Source organism: Polypterus senegalus, chromosome 5 (genome assembly GCF_016835505.1).
Source record: "Polypterus senegalus isolate Bchr_013 chromosome 5, ASM1683550v1, whole genome shotgun sequence".
Lineage (NCBI taxonomy): Eukaryota > Metazoa > Chordata > Cladistia > Polypteriformes > Polypteridae > Polypterus > Polypterus senegalus.
This window is the reverse complement of record NC_053158.1, coordinates 201,407,008-201,429,598: the sequence shown is the minus strand read 5'-3', so window position 1 is coordinate 201,429,598 and position 22,591 is coordinate 201,407,008. Positions and strand designations below refer to the sequence as shown.

Here is a 22,591-nt window from a genome sequence, read left to right as displayed (position 1 = left end):
CTCTTTCTGTTTGTGAGGTCAAAAACACGCATGTTCCTTATTCTTCTCAGCTACATTGTGTGTATTTGTATTTCTGGATTAGCAATCATTGGTTCATTTTATTTGTCAGCCTTCTTGTGTACAAAGCCCACCCCCTCCCACTAATGAGAAAATCAAATCTGTTCAATGTTATCATAGCCAGTGGCAGACTAGTTGATCTTGGTCATTGGGTTTGTCACATTAGACGATAGATTTCACAGATGTGCACCACCAACTCGCTAAGATTATGTAAATGAAGGCTACAACTAAAAGTCACTAAGATCGTTTATTGTAATATAGCCTTAAACTGGCAAAGCAAGGGAAACAAAGAGAGTTTTTATTGTGGGAAACTCTTCATTAAGCAAAGAGTTTCCCACACAACAGCCACAACTACAATAACCACAATACGCACTCAGCAATCCTTTTTTCTTCTTTTCATCTGTCTTGGTCACTGCCTCCACTCCTCCTCACAAGTGGCCATTGCTGGGAGAATAAAACAACAACAAAATGCAGCGTTAGCTACTGAGATGCATTGAAAACAACCCCTCTATCACCCCCAAAAGTGCTGCATGTTATTTTACTCCATCTGTAACTCCACTCAAGCGCTCTTCGATTACTGTTTGGGTTATTATTGAATTTAAAAAGCCAAAAAGATTGAGAAACAATGTTCCTTTGTTGTGCAAGTGGCAATGCTGGTATAATGCTAAGAGATTACATTTATAAATCCAAATTTCAATATATTAGTCTGCAGGCAAAATGGCTCCATATAGGGAGGTTTGAAACCATGACTAAAGTAGTCAGTGAAAGGGCTGATTTAAAGAAAAAAAAAATGTAATATAGTAGGCTGTATTTAAACCCAGATTCCCTTCCTGAAGGGCAAACACGCTGGCCATGCTCTACCAGGTCAACCCACAGTCCTTTGCGGTTCATTCTGAATGCACTTGTGGTGGTGAGAGCAATGAAATTTGAGCGTTCCCAAACACATAATCAAAAAAAATGCTCATTAGAGGGGGAAATCATTGGGTGTCTTCTCAGAGCTGTGTGTGGAAAAGAGACAAGGTGGTTTGCAAGTGTGCCCCCTGGTGTTCTGGGGTGGTAGTGCGTATCCCTTGATGAGCCCAGAAGGCAGCCCTCTGACATGTATGCCTGGCAATAGATAGATAGATAAATAGATAGATAGATGCACACTATGTTAGATAGATAGATAGATAGATATGATAAGGCACAATATGATAGATAGATAGATAGATAGATAGATATGATAAGGCACAGTATGATAGATAGATAGATAGATAGATAGAAATTAAAAGGCAAAATTTGATAGATTAATAGATAGATAAGATAGAGAGGACTGTTTTGTTTTACAAAGTAAATTAAAAAGTAGACAAATGACATTCATAAATTGTTTCCCAAGGATGTCTAGAAAGAAGCCAATATGACTGAATGTCATTTAGGATTTGGAGATGAGTTTCGCCATAGGCACTCAGTTAGAAACGATCCGCGGCGAGCTCTCCTCTTGTTAGACGATGGCAACCAATGACAAAGAAATTTTAGGCACAGCTGAATGTTTGTGAAAGAGAGACACTGGCAAACATGCTGGCCATGCTCTACCAGGTCAACCCACAGTCCCTTGCGGTTCATTCTGAATGGTGGTGAGAGCAATGAAATCTGAGCGTTCCCAAGCACAAAATCCCAAAAATGCTCGTTAGAGGAGGAAATCTCATTTAAAACTCTGGCTAGTATCACAGAAGGCAACACAGAGTCTTTAAAATTTATTTCCAAAAATTCAGACATAAGCATCAGTAGGCTTTGCGGCCTAGGAACCAAGTTACCCTAAGTATTCTATAACATTTCGTTAATGATTTACCATTCTGATGCTGATCGTTCTGATCATAAAATAGCAGTTGACGAGAAGAATTCATAATACATTGCAGAATTACGGTATTTGAGGGTTCCTCTAGAGCAGGGGTTCTTAACCTTTTGATGACTCCAGACCCCCAATGGATTGTCCAATATGGTCCCATACCCCCTTTACTTGACTGTCGAAATAATCATCACCATTCCTTATAATAGTTGCTAGTATGATTTCCAAATAGATAGATAGATACTTTATTAATCCCAAGGGGAAATTCACATATTACAGCAGCAGCATACTGATAAAAACCAATATTAAATTAAAGAGTGATAACAATGAAGGCATAACAGACAGACAATAATTTTGTATAATATTAACGTTTACCCCACCGGTTGGAATTGAAGAGTCACATAGTGTGGTGGAGGAATGATCTCCTCAGTCTGTCAGTGCAGCAGGACGGTGACAGCAGTCTGTTGCTGAAGCTGCTCCTCTGTCTGGAGATGATCCTGTTCAGTGGATGCAGTGGATTCTCCATGACTGACAGGAGTCTGCTCAGCGCCCGTCGCTCTGCCACGGATGTCAAACTGTCCAGCTCCGTGCCTACAATAGAGCCTGCTTTCCTCACCAGATTGTCCAGGCGTGAGGCGTCCCTCTTCTTTATGCTGCCTCCCCAGCACACCACCGCGTAGAAGAGTGCGCTCGCCACAACCGTCTGATAGAACATCTGCAGCATCTTATTGCAGATATTTAAGGATGCCAGCCTTCTAAAGAAGTATAGTCGGCTCTGTCGTTTTTTACACAGAGCATTAGTATTGACAGTCCAGTCCAGGTTATCATCCAGCTGCACTCCCAGGTATTTATAGGTCTGCACCCTCCGCACAGTCACCTCTGATGGTCTGTGAAGGGCCTGTACCTCCTAAAATCCACCAGCAAAACCAAGTTGTAGGTGGTTTGAGTCGCACCATTTAACAAAGCCTTGTTTAGGTTCCTATACTCCTCCTCCTGCCCACTCCTGATGCAGCCCACCATTGCGGGGTCGTCAGCGAACTTTTGCAGGACTCCGAGTTGTATTGGAAGTCTGATGTATGTTGGCTGAACAGGACCGGAGAAAGTCCAGTCCCCTGCGGCGCTCCTGTGCTGCTGACCACAATGTCAGACCTGCAGTTTCTGAGATGCACATACTGAGGTCTGTCTGTAAGATAGTCCACGATCCATGTCACCAGGTATGAATCTACTGCCATCTCTGTCATCTTGTCCCTAATGAGCAGAGGTTGGATGGTGTTGAAGACGCTAGAGAAGTCCAGAAACATAATTCTTACAGCACCACTGCCAGGTGGGAGAGGGATCGGTGTAGCATGTAGATGATGGCATCCTCCGCTCCCACCTTCTCCTGGTATGTGAACTGCAGAGGGTCGAGGGTGTGGCGGACCTGTGGCCTCAGGTGGTGAAGCAGCAGCCGCTCCATGGTCTTCATCACATGTCATGTCAGAGTGACAGGCTGCTTGAATTTACTGTACTTTAGATATGGATAGCTAGGAAGAGAACATAAAATAAAATCGTAAGCATTGATAACTATCAAAATATCAAAAAATGACAAATATACAAACAGCTACAACTATTTTACAATATAACTTTGATTCAACTGTTTCAGCTAATAAACCAATCATTTTACTTCTTATAGTTGAGTATTACACAAAAGAAGAAAACAAACTTAAATGTGCAAGTTTTTTTAATATCTCGACCACATAACACAGACTTTCACTAATCTAGTGAGATATTTGCTGTTGTTTTTGTGCAATCAAAGCATGGAATCAGGATACACTGTGGTCCACGGCCGGGGCTGGAGCCATGCCGGGACGCCCAGGAGGACCAGAGGAGGGCTTGTGCCTCCTCCAGACCACAAGGGGGCGTCCGTCCTGGTTATGTTGGGGGCCTCAGGTAAAGGGCTCGGAAGCGCAGCTCTGTAGGGACCCTGCCTGAACAGCCCTGGAGCCCAGCACTTCCACCACACCAGGAAGTGCTGGGGGGAAGACGACGGGGGACACCCGGACGGCTTCCGGGTGCACAGCCGGCACTTCCGCCACACTGGGGTGTGGCCAGGACTGGTTGCCGGGAAGCAGCTGGAGCCCATCCGGTTCCCATTTATAGCCATCTCCTCCAGTCAGCAGTGGATGTCGGGTGGAAGTGGACAGAGCTGGAGAGAGGACGGGAGGCGGTCAAGAGAGAAAGACACAAAGGACAGTGTGGCCTGGACAATTGGGGAAAATCGGTGCAAGAGGCACTGGGGAGTGCACGTGGATTTGTAAATAATTATTGTAAATAAACAGTGTGTGGTGGAGCCAATGATGTCCGTCTGTCTGTGTCCGGGTCCAAGTTCACAACAGTTACGGACAAAGCTACTCACATGTCATCTGATACATCAAGTCGATTTCTCCATTTTGGTTTCAGATTTAATAATGCAGAGAATTCTGTTGTGAAAGGAACCAAAACATTCATTGCCCTCATTGCCAAGCTTGGGTAAGCTGGGATTTCCTCACACCAAAACTGCTTCATGGATCCATCCCAGCCCATTCGAAATTAGCTTTCATTCTTGGATGTTCTTGGAAGTCAATGAAATCATCCTTTGCTGAATCATTATCACTCAATCTCGATATATCAAATGAGAAAGAGTTTTGTATCCAAACAGATTCCATGCTAAGATCATCAAAATCTGGAAAGTAACCCTCAAATTTTGTATTTAGAACTTCCAAATGATTTTTGACTTCCTGAAGTATTTCTACAGGTAGTGTTTTACCATCTCCAATAAGGATATTGTCAAGGATTGGAAAGTTTGCCAGGTTTCCGCTTTCAACATGGCGACACCAGATAGGCAATTTCTTTTCTTTTCCCCTGGCTTGAACAATGTCCACATCCCTTCCCTGCATTGATATGTTTAAATCATTGAGGAGACTGAAAATATCAGCCAAATATCCCAGGCTAACAATAAAATGTTCCTCTTCTAAATGATCAGCTGGGGGACTGTTGATGCTTGAGGAATTCGAGAATTTAATTCCGAAGTTCTACTATATGCGCGTAAACACGGCCACGACTCAGCCAACGCACCTCTGTGTGGTGCAGTAACACACTGTGTTCCGCTCCAATTTCATCACAGAATTTTTGAAATAATCGATGGTTCAATGCACATTGTGATAAGAATGAGTCTCCAGGCATCATTAAAGGTTTGGGGCAGCCACCCGTCTATTATTTCCCAGCTGCAAAACGTTTTTAGATACTTGAACAGAGATGTTCCCAAGACTGAGTCCAAAACAGAACTGCTCATTCGGAGGTAAGATTGTCGGTTTTAAGGGCTTGGGAAGGAAATGATGTCATCTAGTCCGGAACCGGAAGTGACATCATCAGAGGCGCCATAAGTGACGTCATCAGATGCGCCGGAATTCCCTAGGAATGGTCTGCAAGAAACTGAGAGAGACAGTCAGCACACCCTGTCACCCCCTGGTCTGGTGTAGCATTACAGTTCCCCAGGCCCTTTAGCTGTCTCCTAAATGCACGTTTGTGACAACGTCCATGAATAACTGACCGTTTGCACAAGTATTCCCATCACCTCTTCTGTTTTGGTTACCAGAGCTTGCCGATGTAAAACGCAGTGTGTACAGAGCACATGTGGAGCTTTCTCATTGACCATAGCAATGAAACTCGATTTTTTGCCAATCATGGTAGGAGCTTCGTCTGTACAAATAGACCCAATCAAATCCCATGCCAACTCATGGTGATCAAAGAATGATTGAATCAGCGTGAATACGTCAACTGCTTTGGTTGTTGTTACAAGTCGTTCACAGAATAAAAACTCTTCCTTGATGTTCTTTTTATGTACATAGCGTACAAATACAAGCAGTTGACTGTGGTTTGAAACGTCAGTTGATTCATCGATCTGCATGCTGATTTTTGCAGGACTTTGTTTAATCTTGCTGACAGCTTGGGTTATTATGTCCTGACTTATGTCTTTAATTCTCTGGTGTACAGTGTCGTTGGACAAGGACACCTGACTCAATTGCTCTGCGTGGCATCCTCTCCCAGCACGATTTTTGCCATCTCCAGTGCCCAAGGTTTCACGACGGTCTCCCCATTCGTGTGGGGCTTCTTTTCTTTGACAATCGTGTACAAAACTTTGTAGGAAGCTTCCAAAAAAAAGGTTTTCCAGGTGCAGCAAACCCATATGATGAAAGAGTTGCTTTCTGATCATAAAGAACTCTTCTCAACTTAAAAGCATCAATTGATGTACCAACATGATTGCTGTGTTTGCTTTCGAGATGTTCCCTCAGTCCTGGGGCCTCATGTATAAATGGTGCATACGCACAAAAATGTTGTGTAAGCCCGTTTCCACGTTTAAATCACACGATGTATAAAACCTAAACTTGGCGTAAAGCCACATACATTTCCACGGTACCTCATACCCTGTCGTACGCAAGTTCTCTGCTCGGTTTTGCAGAATGGCGGCACCCAGCATCAAAGCAGTGTTCCTGTATGGTTATCCTTTCTTTTTTAGATCCACATCCCTGATGTGGCTTTGTAAGTACACTGAAATAAACCGCATATTGTTTATTAGTTTAATGCATCTGATTGTAATTAACCAGTAACAATATAATGGTCCACAGAATGGTCTAACTATTCCAAATGCCATAACTGCTTTAGAAGTGCAGTGGTTCTCAATTGCGGGGAGCGAAGTAATAAAAAGGTGGGGGGGCGGGAAGATGTGAAAAAAAGAAAACAAGAATCGAAAATATGAAAAATACATCTGTGGAAACCAAAACAAATGAACTTAAACTACATTCTGATACTAGAAAAGTAAATATAGAGTTAGATAAATGTCGATAAAAGTTAAGTAGGTATAATAAATGATGCATCTATGATATATCATTAATTAAAGAAGAACAAATTGGTATTAGTGGGCTCCTTTCAAAAAAACCTTAGGGGGGGTGCAATTAAAACTGCTATGAAAACTCAGTTCGCAAATACTTAAAGGTTGAGAAACGCTGCCACAGTGGATCATCTTTTTCCATATTACTCTCACTGCACCACTCGGAGTATTTATATCACTGTATCTGAGTGTGAATCACAGCAGCTGATCGGAAAGAGAATTATCGGCATACAGCATCAAGCACACGCTGCCTCAGCCATACTGTCTATTTGAACTGCTCTCATACGGCAAACACTTCAGAACCTTTCCTGTACGGACCTCGCGGTTCAGAAACTGTTTCATCCAAAGAACCATTAACGCACTCAATTAGTCCATCAAGTGGTCCTTGTAGAACTGTCTGTACTTATAAGTACAATCACCTCACTGTAAACTTGCACTAGTTATATTATTGCACAACCTATGCCAATTTATAAAGCGCATATTTACATATGATGACGATATTTTTAAAATGAAATGCAGCAAAATATGTTTATTATATTATACAGATAAAACTTTAACTTTAATTACATGGTGTCGCTGCACTAGCAAGCCACTGGCGCTCCGTTCACGGATTGTTCCTGCCTGGCGATGTATTCTTGCTGGTGCTGACGCAACACTGGAAGGATAGATGGATAGAGTAATTAAACATGTACTACAAAAATATTTCGAAGTTCCTTAAAAGTTTTCAAAAATTGGCGTTCTAAGCTTACAGATGGCCTAATGTCTATTACAGAGCTGATTGCGTGGCGATTGGGTATTTGGAGAAAGAAAAGGAAGGACAGGAATTGGGGGTTAGTATGTTTGAAAGAGACAGTACTGCTACAATAAAGTATTTCATCGAAGGTCACGCAGGGCACAGCAAGCATCTTGCGTGAGACATGAACAATCACTGGGTCACTGGGCCCCCATGTTTAATAACATGCTTTAACTCCTATCATCATGAAAATGATATCACGTATAAATCTCAGTATTTTAACTATTCAGAGAGCTGTAATATCATGGATGTAATGCATTCTGTGTCCTGTCGGAGGAAGAGAAATCCCGGAAGCACGTAGTGATTCACACACACAGAGCACATAGAAGATCAAATACAAAACAAACCATTTAACGTGCTACTTTAGTTACAATGGGATTGAGAAACTAGTAAATTAAACAATTTTAAGATGAAGTTTATGATGTTCTACTTCAATGACAAAATAAACTACGTGATTAAAGTGGAAATCTACAGATTAAAGTTGACATTTCATGCTTTTTCCCACTGTGTGCCTTTTTTTTCTCTGTACCCTAATAAGCTTTCATATGACACACAGACAATGGGCTACGACTCGCCTTTTCACGGCGACTTTAATATCTGATAACTTCTTTTTTTATTTCGGCACTCGGCGACTTTGTGAACTTGAACTTTCAAGTTTCTCCAACACTCTATGTCACTCGATCAACTTCCTTTTGTTGTTTATCCCACTGTTTAAACCAACAAATAGTACGTTTTTCTTTGCCTCCACTTGGTATTCGCTTTTGCCATTGCCTTTTCACAGAAGGCTGAGCTTAAGGGCTATTTATATTGATTTGCATATTCAAAAAGGCGTAATTCTGGGAGGAGTTGGGATGGGAGAGCAGGCGCATGCACGAGCGTTACTTTTCACGCTGATCGGGATTTATCTGGCAGAAGAACGTAGAAGTTGGCGAACTCACAGATTTATGCATCTGGATTTTTCTGTGCGTACGCACATTTACGCTTTTGTGCTTATGCCATGTTATAGTGCAAATTCTACGCATGGCGTTATACATGAGGCCTCTGATGGCTTCAATTTTCCATTTCTCATTACCAAATTTTTGTTCTGCCACACAGGTTTAGCCAAAACCAATATATGAATCATTCCACTTTCGTTTTTTGACAGACGACATTTTACAGAAAATCTGTAAAAGGAAAAAAGAAAAACTGCAAAAAGCACTATGTACACAATGGTAGTCAAAGACAGAATGAATGGCAGCGCGCAGTCACCGCCTTTATATACAATGCAAAACGCGCTTCTAGAGTCTTCGAGATACGTATGTTGCCAATAAACGAGTAAATACACGCTTGTTCAGTAAAAATACATTTATTAAATTTAAATATTAAAATGAAAACGTATTAAATTTAAAATTAAAGTTGTAGTAAATACACACGTGTAAAATTAAATACAAGCATTTGCAGGAAATGCCGAATGTTCTCGAAGATTCTATCGCATTTCTTTCACGTACTACCCAAGTATAAATTTGTACATCAAATAAAATAAATACCAGTACCCAGAGATCGAGTCTCATACCCCCAGCATTTGGTTAAGAACCCCTGCTCTAGAGGGCCTCTTTCTCTCATACGATTTGGCTCAAAAACTCATCAGCACATCGTCACCTCATCACAGGCTTAAGTTTCAAGTTTGGTATTTTTCCGCCCAGCTGTTTTAGCTGTGGACCGTCCTCAAGAAACTGTGACACACACAGACAGACACACACCCATCATCGAGATATCGATATCGAGATCTGTCAAAAACCAGAGATCGAACTTTTTTGATGAATTGAAAGCTTTCATTCCTCCCCCATAGACAATAGGTTATAGGTGCAAAGCAACAAACAATGAAGCTCTGAAGAGCACAAGAATCACAACAGGGAATACCTGCACAAGCCAAGGTAATCAAATGCAAACAGGTTTTAAGTGCAAATTGAGCAAATGAAGTGTAGAAAAAGAGAATGGGTCCAAAAAAAAATCCAGAAATATACAAAATAATCAAAGCACAGAAAATCAAAGCAAAAAAACTCACCAACTCCCAAGGGTATTCAAATGAACCGCAAGGGACTGAGGGATACCCCTGCTTTTATAGGGCTGAGGGCAGCCCCATGTGGTGATGTAGGAGTCGGGGCCACCCACAAAATGCAAAGTGCACAAATAAATATGCATAAATATTAAAAAAATAAATGACCAACACTATTACTATAAAGAAATGAGTCAAAAATTAACAAAACAAAAGATATAAAAATGGCTTTTGTATTCCAGCCAGGGGCTGCCAAGTTAGATTTCTGTTCCTTAAAGTACTGGTGAATAAAAGGGATTCTGATGAGACGGCACACTGCAGTGTTTCATGACACTCGCTCTGACCAGGAGCCATCCCCCTACTGTTAGAGGGGAAGTACCAGTGTGCCAACATGCAAGTCTGAGGGCTTAAAAAAACAAAATGGTGGATAAAGATTGGGCATGGAGTTTTAAAAGCAGATAAATCGATGGCTAGTTTCTCGCAAAAGTAGAAGAAAATGCACTCAATCGTTAACACAACCATAATGTGCATTAGTGGCACTGACAGAAACGTTGGGGATTTTGTGCATCTTGTAGCAAAGTGGACATTTTACTATTTTGGAGAAAAAATGCTAAAAAGATGACAGTCACTTAATTTGGCAGGGGTGTCAATTAATGAATGGACCCAAAACTGATTCTGGCTGCAGACGGTGGGCTGTGTGCCTGCTGCTAATGGCGTGAGTCTCCTGTGTGCTGCTTCAAGGAAGCCTGATTTATTTGTATATGTGGCAGGCATGTCAGGCAGCACTCCCAAAGAACGGCTTCTGTGCTCAGCCGAGCATGTGCCGCACCGCATGGTGCCCGTGTCTTCAGGAAACAGGCATTTATCTTTGGGAGGCTGTGGCATTCAGTTCTACAGATCACCCAGCTGTTGCCTACTAATTTGTGATGTTAATTCAGCAGATGGTCCCAGCCTCGGTGTAAATTCTTGTCCACAAACCTAGAGACACCTAACAGCTGGAGTAAATCTTCATTTTTGGGATATGGTGGTCCCCCCCTGTCATAATGCTGGAATGTGTGAGTGAGTGTGTGTGAAGGGGTGGGGGTCTCTGCCATCAACCAGAAAGTAATGCTGTGGGTGGAGTGTCGTTGAATCTATTTGGAGTATCTGCTTTCATATTGTAAATGGGGTAATTCACAGAGACTACAGAAGAGCGTTAAGATTGAGAAGAAAACCACAACCTTTAAGTTAAAGAAATAGATAGATAGATAGATAGATAGATAGATAGATAGATAGATAGATAGATAGATAGATAGATAGATAGATAGATAGATAGATAGATATGAAAGGCACATATAATAAACAGACAGGTAGAAAGATATGAGAGGCACTATATTATAGACAGACATGAATGGCACTATATTATAGATACATAGATAGATATGAAAGGCACTATATATGCTAGATAGATAGGTAGATAGGTAGATAGTGTGGAAGTGAGCCCCAGACACTGACAGACAGACACCTCCATGTCTTCAAAATAACACATTTATTTAGAAAGTTCATAGCACACAGTGCCCCTACACCAATCATCCTCTTAAGTCCTTCAACAAGTCCTTTACTGGTCTCCATTCCTCTCCGCCAAGCTCTGTCCTCTTCCTCCAGACTGCAGCAGCTGACTGGAGGGAGGCAGTCCCTTTTATATCCACTAGGACGTACTCCAGGTGCTTTCCGATGGACTTCCTGAGGCACTGCCTGGTGTGGTGGAAGTGCTGACACCCAGGGCTTCACAGGCATCTGGGCGCCCCCTGGCAGTGGCCACAGGCCCCTATAGGGTTGAGCTTTCGTGCTCCGTTCCCGTGGCCCCCATTCAACCCAGGGCCGCTGCCCTCTCATGGTCTGGAGGAGGCATAGTCCCTCTTCCGGTCCTTCTAGGCCACAGATAGATAGATAGATAGATAGATAGATAGATAGATAGATAGATAGATAGATAGATAGATAGATAGTTTCATCGACTGGCAAAAACACAGCAGACCAAACCAAATGTAGATGTGCCTACCGGTCCACCTCATTTACTTGATCATGCGGGTGTGGTTGACTGCTGGTGAAACTGAAGTAGACACTGGGCATGGGCTGCAGATAGGGAGATGGAAATGAAAGGCATTATATAACACTCATAGATAGATAGAGACATGTGAAAGGCACTATATAACACATAGATAGATAGATAGATAGATAGATAGATAGATAGATAGATAGATAGATAGATAGATAGATAGATATGAAAGGCACTATATAACACATAGATAGATAGATAGATAGATAGATAGATAGATAGATAGATAGTTTCATCGACTGGCAAAAACACAGCAGACCAAACCAAATGTAGATGTGCCTACCGGTCCACCTCGTTTACTTGATAAGGCAGAAGCAAAAATAGCTGGCACTCAATGGAGCTAACATAACCAACAATGTACAATATGTCATTGGCTAAGGCCTTCTTGTAGCAAGATGAGGTCAAGGTTTAGGGTTGAAGCTCCACCTTGTTGGTTGCTCATCTCCCAAATGAGATGCCTCCTTTCAGGAGCACCCTGCTTTTATAGCTTGTGGACTGGAAGAGGCAGGTTCAGTTGCCCTCATTGATTGTCTTCTCAGACTTGTGGGAGGAAAAGGAGACAAGGTGGTTAGCAATTGTACCCCCTGGTGTCCCGGGGTGGTAGTGCTTATCTTAGATGAACCCAGAAGGCGAACCTCTCACATGTATGTGTGACAATAGATAAATAGATAGATAGATATTAAAAGGCAAAATTTGATAGATAGATAGATAGATAGATAGATAGATAGATAGATAGATAGATAAATAGATAGATAGATATTAAAAGGCAAAATTTGATAGATAGATAGATAGGACTGTTTTGTTTTACAAAGTAAATTAAAAAGTAGACAAATGACATTCATAAATTGTTTCCCAAGAATGTCTAGAAAGAAGCCAATGTGATTGAATGTCATTTAGGATTTAGAAATGAGTTTCGCCATAGGCACTCAGTTAGAAACGATCCGCAGTGAGCTCTCCTCTTGGCAGACGATGGCACCCAATGACAAAGAAATTTTGGCCGCAGCTGAGTGTTTGTGAAAGAGAGATGCTGACATTTAGCAGGCCTTCTGTGCGCACTGCAGTGCTGAAAGGTCAGACGTTGGATTTTTTTTAATATCACACAAGAATTGGAGGAAATTTTGGGCTTTCGTTATTTCCTGAAATCCACATTTAACCTTGAAGAGTTTCTGTTATTATTATTATAATTAAACCTTGTGGTGGACACACAGAGAGTTAGGAAGGGACTGGCAGGCATATGGAGAAACTGTAAGTGCAATCTGTAATCCATTCTTGTTTGGCATGCAAGTAATAACGTCACCGTTCTTTGTTGTGACCGAGGTACAAACTAAGGATGACAAAAAAAGAATGTCGGGGCAGCAACCCGGCTACCCCTTTCAAAAAGTTCATAATCTAGAAGCAAACGTAGCACCCAACAAAGTAAACAAAATCAGCTGTCTCTAAAATAACCTCCATGGGAGCTCTGTGCTCTGTTCTCAAGGTCGATGACCTCCATGGGTCCATAAATGACTCCATGATTGGGAAACAACCCTCTTTTATATCATCTAAAGCAGAAGGGGCGTGGCCAGAACTGGGCATCATCAACATTCCTGTCTGGGCAGAGGCACGGTTAACAGCAGCCCTCCCTCTTGTCCTGGGGTGGTATTGCTTACTTCCTCAAAGTCCATATGGTGATTCCCAGGCACGTATGTGTGACATGATGCATGTAACAAACACTACTACTGCTATACTTAAAGTTACTGTGAGAAAAGGACGTCTTCACAATGCCCTCAAGGTGGGGAGCTCTCAGACCCAAAGTGCCTCCTCATTAGATCTACACAAAAAAAGCCACAAAAACAAACAGATATCTATTTTTGTAAACAGAAATAAACACTTTTAGGATACATGACAACAACAACAACATTTATTTATATAGCACATTTTCATACAAGAAAAAATGTAGCTCAAAGTGCTTTACAAAATGAAGAAAAGAAAAATAGAAGACACAATAAAAAATAAAAATAAGTCAACATTAATTAACATAGAATAAGTAAGGTCCGATGGCCAGGGTGGACAGAAAAAACAAAAAAAAAACTCCAGACGGCTGGAGAAAAAAAAATAAAATCTGCAGGGATTCTAGACCAAGAGACCACCCAGTCCCCTCTGGGCAAACATGAAACAGTGACAAACAGGTGTGTCTTGTCACGTGTTACCGTTATAAATTAATCAAAGCCCATTACTGACTTAGCAAGAAAATATTGTAACAGAGTCTGCTGTCACAGCGCTGGGGCATTGGGATTAACAGACAGGCCACAGAGTAAGTGCCCCCTGCTGGTCTCAGCAACACCTCTTCCAGCAGCAATCCAAGCTTTTCCCCTATGCAAGTACCAACTGGGCCCAGCCACACTTAACTTCAGGTGTGCAGGTGGTACTGCAGATACCATTTTCAGTTATATACGTCAGAAAAAGAAGCTTTTCCGTGTAATGCTGCCATGTTTTCCACTTATAAGACAATTCTGCATCCCTAAAATATAGTAGATAACATTCTCTATGAAAGGCACTATATAATAGATAGATAGATAGATAGATAGATAGATAGATAGATAGATAGATAGATAGATAGATAGATAGATATGAAAGGCACTATATAATAGATCGATAGATTGATAGATAGGAAAGGCACAATATAATAGATAGATAGATAGATAGATAGATAGATATGAAAGGCACTATATAATAGATAGATAGAGGGATATAAAAGGCACTATATAACAGATAGATCAATAGATAGACAGATAGTGTGACGGGAGATCTCAGTTTGTCGTGAGGTGGAGCAGCGCTTCCCATGCTGCAACCAAGTCCGCAGGGCACGGATAGAATGAGGAGAGCAACGGTGTTATGACTGCCACCGTGTGGGCCACAGGTGGAGGTGCTGTCCTAACAGGGTGACAAGAGACGCAGCGCCTCTCTGTCTCTTTCTAATTTATTTGTTTGTTAGCTGCCTCCACTCCTATTCCAGCAAGCTCATTTTTCCTTCCTCCCGACTCTAGATCCCCGAATAAAGTGAGGGAACTCCTTTTATTCCAGTTCCGGTAGAGTTCCAAGTGGCTCATCAGTAATACCTGGAATCACTCCCAGGTGTGCTGAAGGTCCACTATAGGGCTCTGCAGCTCCCCCAGTGGCCCCCACGGAACCCAAAAGGGCTGCGCCAAACTTCAGCTCCCGGCATGCCCTGCGGGAATCTGTGGTGCCACAGCCACCCAAGGGGACTGCCCTCTAGTGTCCCAGTGGAGGTATTGCCTCACCGACGTACTCTCCTCCCGTCCTTCCATCCAGGTGGCATCCTGGCTGGGTAATGGCAGAGGTCGCCAATGACAACAAATAGATAGATAGACAGATAGATATGAAAGGCACTATATAATAGATAAATAGATAGATATGAAAGGCACTTTATAATAGATAGATAGATAGATAATAGCAGAGTAAGTAAGACTTCAGTGCTCATCCAACAGGACTCCCCTGAACATCACATACAGTTAGACATTCTGAGCAGGAGCCTATTAATAAAGATTTTCCAAGGCAGAACTAACGACTTGCAGTAGCTCAAAACCAATAAGCTGATACAAACATTGGGGTCTCATAATGTTTCATGATTATTATGTTACCACCAGACAGACCGGCCTGGCACAATGTGGTCTCCAATTATGTGAATAGTTTCTGACTTCTGAAGAAAGGCGGGGGGGTTTAAACAAATGTTCCACTATTGCAGGGGATGGGGGACGATGAGTTTGTGCTTTGCCAGGGCCGCCAGAAGGTGGCATGTCTTCCACTATCATTTGGTAGCCCGGGACAGCCGTAGGCATGCATACCTATTGTGAAATAGGCAGTTGGCAGAAATCCTTCTTCATCTTCTTCTTTCTTCTGATCTTCCATTGAATAATAATCATAATTCTTTACAGTTATGTAGATTGTTTTCAGAATGCTGCTGCTAGATTGTTAAGCAGCTCCAGTAAGTAATTTCAGCCTATTTAATCTGCACAGCTCTTCTCCCTCTACATTTTCCAAATTCTTCAGCACCTCCTTAGGAGTCCCTGTTACCGCTAGGCGGTTATCCTTTTCCTCACTTGTGAAGACCTCACAAAAATGCAAGTTTAGAGTGTCTGCTATTTCACTGTTTGTATTTTTTAATTCCCTTTTACTATTCCTGATGCACTTCACCTCCTCCTTGACTGTTCCTTTACTACTAAAATACTGAAAGAATCTCTTAGGATCATCTTTCGCCTTATCGGCTGTATTCCTCTCCAACTGTCTTTTAGCCTCATCCTATCCTAATGGCTAAAATGAAAATAAAAAAAAAATGTTTAAAGTTTTAGTTTTTTTGGGGTAACTAAATAAAATATGGAATGTTTAGTTTCTAAATGGAGGGTCTGCGTGCCAAGGATCACATCCCTTACCCTAAACCTAACCCTACTCTGATGGATCTGAAGTGGTGATAAATGTAGGGTGGATTTACTTTTTCCAGGAGACCACCTAGCATTAGACATATATAAACGAAAGACCTCTGTGTGTGTGTGTGTGTGTGGGGGGCAGTCCATTCTGCTCACGTTCAACCACAGCCACTAGATGGCGCATGCATGCACTTTTACATTATTTTTGCTGCTTGCATGCACCTCACTTCTCACTACTAAAGACGTATGTGCAGCAAACGCCGCAGTGCAACAACGACTTCTTGTTAAGGACAACGATGAAGAGACACAACGTCAAAACGAAGCAAACACTACGGCTCAACAACATCTAAGTGGAACACCTCAGCAACGGAGGACACAGCTTGAAGTTGTCACTAAACATGTTGTCTGTCTGGAGGTATGTTCTCCAAACAAAGGATACTAGGACTCATATGCCAGCGATATGGCTAAGATATGGCATCGCCAGTGTCTTCTTAGGAATGCCAGTGAGGCGGCAAGCACAAGGTTGATCCACATCCTCGGCCCTGGGTCATTCTTAAGATTTAGCCGACGTTTCTCCATTTTCACAAATATAATAAAACTGATGGGGGTCTTCAGGTTGTGTTTTGTCCCCAAAGTCCATGCACAGCTAGCTTTCGTTAATTTAGATTAGATTGTTGTCATTTGTGTTACATATTTCACCTTTATCTGTAGGCACTGCTGGCATGAAGATCAAATGTTTGCCTGTAGAGATATGTTGAAAAGGCTAACAATTTCCATTTGTCCTTACTTTTGCACATGATTGTATATCATGAACAAAAATGCTGAATAAATGTTCAGAAGATCGACAAAGCAAAGCTCTTTGGAGACACGTCTATTGCTTTAAATGTTTGAGGCTCTGTCATTTTAAGCAGGATGGTGGGAAAAAAAATGCAGCATACAAGAAAACCTTCACGAGTAACCTTAAATCCCGGGGTCACTTCTTTTGCCCTCAGTCCTTAGAATGGCCTCCTTAAGTTATTAGATCTGTCGACTCCATTCACTCATTGAAAAAGCAGCCTTAAACCGATCGGATTAAGAAGGCATTTCGCTTAAGAGACAGCAGGCTTGGTTTCTCTTTCAGTATGTGTTCTTCTGCGCTTACTGTTTTCTAGTTTGGCTTGAACAGAAATTTACTTTTATTCATTTACTTGCTGAGCTATCTGCCCAAGATGGGTTTACAGCAAAAAGTATCGTAACGCTACTGGGTCCACACCTCACCTCAGAGGGACACACTCCTTGTGTTATGTCTGGAGCCTGTCAAAAGGGAGCGGGCATCCCTGGAGAAGCCAGCTATAAAGTGGCCCCTTGAACAGCAGGGGTAGGGTGGTTTGGTAGGGGCACAGATAGCGCACTTAACACTTAGAACCCGAGGTACGAGTTAAGTCGTGTCTCATTGAGCCTGAAGTACGACGTAACTCGGATCTCAGCATACAGCCGCTATGACAGCACCCAGTTGCAGTTTTTTTACTATAGTGCTGCCATCTAGTGGATAGCCATAGAATATTTTTAGACGCTACTGCTTGCAGAAAATCTGCTCTATATAGTATATAAAATCCTAAGCCTAAAATTGCAATGGAAGTAAAACAATGACGTTTTTAATGTCCCGTTTTTTGTCACGCTTTAAATCTGGCCCATTTTAAAACCTACATATACATGTTTGGTATCATTTTTTTCAGAATGTATCGAACTTTAATGTGATGTTGTTAAATTTTCAGATTCTTATTCCGTTTAAAAATGATAAACAGATAAAAATATCAAGAACTTATGTCCCGCGAGTCGAGACTTTATGCCAAAAGATATAACTACGTCCAGGGCCAGAAATAAAAGACAAAGAGCTGCTGTACAGGCTTTTATATGTTCGAAGTGCAGCGTGAGATGCAGATCACGCGGCACGGCAGCAGCAGTAGCAGCAAGAAGCTGATTGAGCAAAGAGGAGGTAAAATGTATTTGTTTCCCATTGTATCACCATTTAAGAGGTGTGTGAGTGAAGACCCCCCACCCCCTCGATTCGCTGCAACTCTCTTGAATTCACACAAATAAATTGTTACCGCAAATGAACTATGATATTTAGCACGATGAGAGAAGTTGCAAAATCGACCAGAATGTTCAAACAAATTCTAGAAAGAAACCCGATTTAAATCCATTAAGTAGTTCTCTCGTTCGCTAGCTAAGCGGATGTAAGGTACACCCCAAGGCTGGCGCATGAGTGGGGAGGGCCCCGTCCCCCCTCCCCTCGGCCCGCTGCGACTCTCTCAGATTCGTGCAAATAAATCGGTACTACAAATGAACTATGATACTTAGCACGATGAGAGAAGTCGCAAATCGGTACCACAAATGAACTATGATACTTAGCACGATTAAATCAACAGGAATGTTATAGAAAAAAAACTCGATCTAAATCTGTTAAGAAGTTCTCTCGTGAAAGCGGACAGACATACAGACATTGGATTTTATCTGCTCTCTCTCTGTTTAAAATCCTAACGATTTTATGTGACTTTTTATGTCACGTTTTTCGTCACACTTTATATCGGGCTCAATTTAAAACCTACATATATACAGTGGTGTGAAAAACTATTTGCCCCCTTCCTGATTTCTTATTCTTTTACATGTTTGTCACACAAAATGTTTCGGATCATCAAACACATTTAACCATTAGTCAAATATAACACAAGTAAACACAAAATGCAGTTTTTAAATGATGGTTTTATTATTTAGGGAGAAAAAATCCAAACCTACATGGCCCTGTGTGAAAAAGTAATTGCCCCCTGAACCTAATAACTGGTTGGGACACCCTTAGCAGCAATAACTGCAATCAAGCGTTTGCGATAACTTGCAATGAGTCTTTTACAGCGCTCTGGAGGAATTTTGGCCCACTCATCTTTGCAGAATTGTTGTAATTCAGCTTTATTTGAGGGTTTTCTAGCATGAAGTGCCTTTTTAAGGTCATGCCATAGCATCTCAATTGGATTCAGGTCAGGACTTTGACTAGGCCACTCCAAAGTCTTCATTTTGTTTTCTTCAGGCATTCAGAGGTGGATTTGCTGGTGTGTTTTGGGTCATTGTCCTGTTGCAGCACCCAAGATCGCTTCAGCTTGAGTTGATGAACAGATGGCCGGACATTCTCCTTCAGGATTTTTTGGTAGACAGTAGAATTCATGGTTCCATCTATCACAGCAAGCCTTCCAGGTCCTGAAGCAGCAAAACAACCCCAGACCATCACACTACCACCACCATATTTTACTGTTGGTATGATGTTCTTTTCTGAAATGCTGTGTTCCTTTTACGCCAGATGTAACGGGACATTTGCCTTCCAAAAGTTCAACTTTTGTCTCATCAGTCCACAAGGTATTTTCCCAAAAGTCTTGGCAATCATTGAGATGTTTCTTAGCAAAATTGAGACGAGCCCTAATGTTCTTTTTGCTTAACAGTGGTTTGCGTCTTGGAAATCTGCCATGCAGGCCGTTTTGCCCAGTCTCTTTCTTATGGTGGAGTCGTGAACACTGACCTTAATTGAGGCAAGTGAGGCCTGCAGTTCTTTAGACGTTGTCCTGGGGTCTTTTGTGACCTCTCGGATGAGTCGTCTCTCGCTTGGGGTAATTTTGGTCGGCCGCCACTCCTGGGAAGGTTCACCACTGTTCCATGTTTTTGCCATTTGTAGATAATGGCTCTCACTGTGGTTCGCTGGAGTCCCAAAGCTTTAGAAATGGCTTTATAACCTTTACCAGACTGATAGATCTCAATTACTTCTGTTCTCATTTGTTCCTGAATTTCTTTGGATCTTGGCATGATGTCTAGCTTTTGAGGTGCTTTTGGTCTACTTCTCTGTGTCAGGCAGCTCCTATTGAAGTGATTTCTTGATTGAAACAGGTGTGGCAGTAATCAGGCCTGGGGGTGGCTACGGAAATTGAACTCAGGTGTGATACACCACAGTTAGGTGATTTTTAACAAGGGGCAATTACTTTTTCACACAGGGCCATGTAGGTTTGGATTTTTTCTCCCTAAATAATAAAAACCATCATTTAAAAACTGCATTTTGTGTTTACTTGTGTTATATTTGACTAATGGTTAAATGTGTTTGATGATCAGAAACATTTTGTGTGACAAACATGCAAAAGAATAAGAAATCAGGAAGGGGGCAAATAGTTTTTCACACCACTGTATGTTTGGTATCATTCTTTTCAGAATTTATCAAACTTTAATGTAATAGTGTTAGATTTTCAGATTCTTATTCCATTTTAAACTAATAAACTAAAAAATATCAAGAACGTACGTCCCACGAGACGAGACTTTGTGCCAAAAGATTTACCTACGTCTGGGGCCGGAAATAAAAGACAAAGAGTAGGACAGCTGCTGTACAGGCTTTTAAATGTTTGAAGAGCTGCGTGAGATGCAGATTACGTGGCACGGCACAGCAGCAGCAGCAAGCAGCTGATTGAGCAAAGAGGAAGTAAAATGTATCTGTTTCCCATTGTATCACCATTGAAGAGGCGGTTTCGGAGGATCAACTGTGTCTCCTTGGGGTGCGTTTCTGCCCCCCTTTTCACAACGCGAGCGGCAGAGACACGAAGTGGCTGGCAAGCAAAGCGGGCAGGGGGTTTGGCGAGTGAAACTTAAAACGATGTTAGATTTTCTGATTGCGTCTTACTTTTACCTCACAGCCATGATTAATCCCGTGGGAAAGAAAGTAGCAATCCTCCCCACACTAGGTGCCATTTTATTATTTCACTTTACGTTCACTTGATAATCACTTCCTTGGCCACGCCTTAAACTCCGCCCATGTCCCATATGATGAAATTTCAACCAGAATTTGTGAAGGTGGTGGAACCAATAGGATCTTAAACATTGTAAGTCACCTACTTATTATTATAAGTAATAATAAAAATAACGATAAAGCTGATAAAGGTGGTTTAGTAAATGGGTAGAGGGATGGGCTTTGTCGGAGCGATCACTACAGTTTTTTTCTAAATTTTGGGTACTTTTCTTATCTTTGCAGCTGGTTGCTCAAGCAGTTCTCTTCATGTGCATGAATACGGCAGGAGTGTTCATCAGTTACCTCTCCGACAGAGCTCAACGGCAAGCCTTCCTCGAAACGAGAAGATGTATCGAGGCCAGATTGCGGCTGGAGACTGAAAATCAAAGACAGGTAAGAAGCAAGCGTGGAGCAAATATTTGTTTTCTAACTTCTTTGCTTTTTTTTCAAGGGGGGGGGACTAACTACAAAATGTTAAATGCTAGATTTTAACGTGTGAAGAAGGACGTCATGAATTTCAACAAATTGTGTTAGACGCTGAAAAAAAATTTTATTTTCAAGTTTTATAGTAAGTCTGACACATAGGTAACAGAAAATGACGTGTAACGGTTAACAAATAACATTTATGGCCTTTCAAAAATATTCAGTGACTAATATGGCCACCTTTGTTTTCATTGACTGCCACAGGTTCCCAATCCGTAGAGTTTGAACTTAGATTAGATTAGATAAAACTTTATCCTTAACATGCACACGTACCGGTCTCGGTACATAACGACGATTTTACGACGTCACAATCATATCACAGTAATGTGTGCATGACCCTCTGTCATGCATCTCGACACCCTACCCATCAAATGAAAATTCAGAGTCTCATCTTTCCGATGATATAAACCATTTTGACACACAACAACCACAGCACTGACACTAAATCTTTTTTTACAGAGAAGTAAATACTTTGTAAGAGCTGACTTTTCCTACCTTTGAAGGCTCTCTGCAAGTCAAACATCAATATTTCTGAGCAGTATTGATCCCATTCTGTCCAGGGAATATAATCCAGTAAAACGATTAGGTCCAAAACACACGATATATCCTCAAAGGGACAAAAACACCAGAAAACGTTTTTTAACTCGAGACTAGCTCCGACATTTTTTTTCATTTCTATTGATCATATCAGACGTTATTTGTTTCTGTCGGCAATAACCACGAAAGTGTTAGCTTCTGATTGACACCTAAGTTGGCCAATTACGATGGGTCTGGGGGGTGACTGGCACCTCGTATAGCCAACGAGTGTCACAGACAGCTGAACGATGACGCACAACTCCAAACCCTGGTAGAATCTACCAGTTTGATTGGACGCTGTGAGTGACACTCCAAACTTACAGCCAATGAGCAGCTGAGCACGCCGATATGTAACTTGCCATACCAACTTGTAAACAAAACCAATCAGAGCTGCGCGAAGCTGGCATTTGTGCCAGTCTGCAGACTTGGTGCGTGGTTGTTTATTGTGATTTCACCTAGTTTTTTTTCGCATTTTAAATATGGAAATAGTACAGATAAACGTAAATACACTCTTGATTAAATAATAGATGCATGTACGCGGCGTGAAAGTGATCAATCGGCCCAGGTGACGTCTAATGGCAGAGAGCGACATGTGACACGCCCTTGTG

General features: G+C 41.7%; 1 protein-coding gene across 2 annotated transcripts in view; it reads left to right on the top strand.

Annotated features, from left to right (window-relative positions):
* The window catches only part of adcy8 (adenylate cyclase 8 (brain)), a 330,936-nt gene that overhangs the window by 38,106 nt on the left and 270,239 nt on the right, over window positions 1–22,591 (top strand). For both annotated transcript variants that reach the window (XM_039753982.1, XM_039753981.1), the window contains exon 2: window positions 21,168–21,317. In XM_039753982.1, the coding sequence (XP_039609916.1) occupies window positions 21,168–21,317 (150 nt within the window). The remainder of the gene's footprint in view (window positions 1–21,167; window positions 21,318–22,591) is intronic.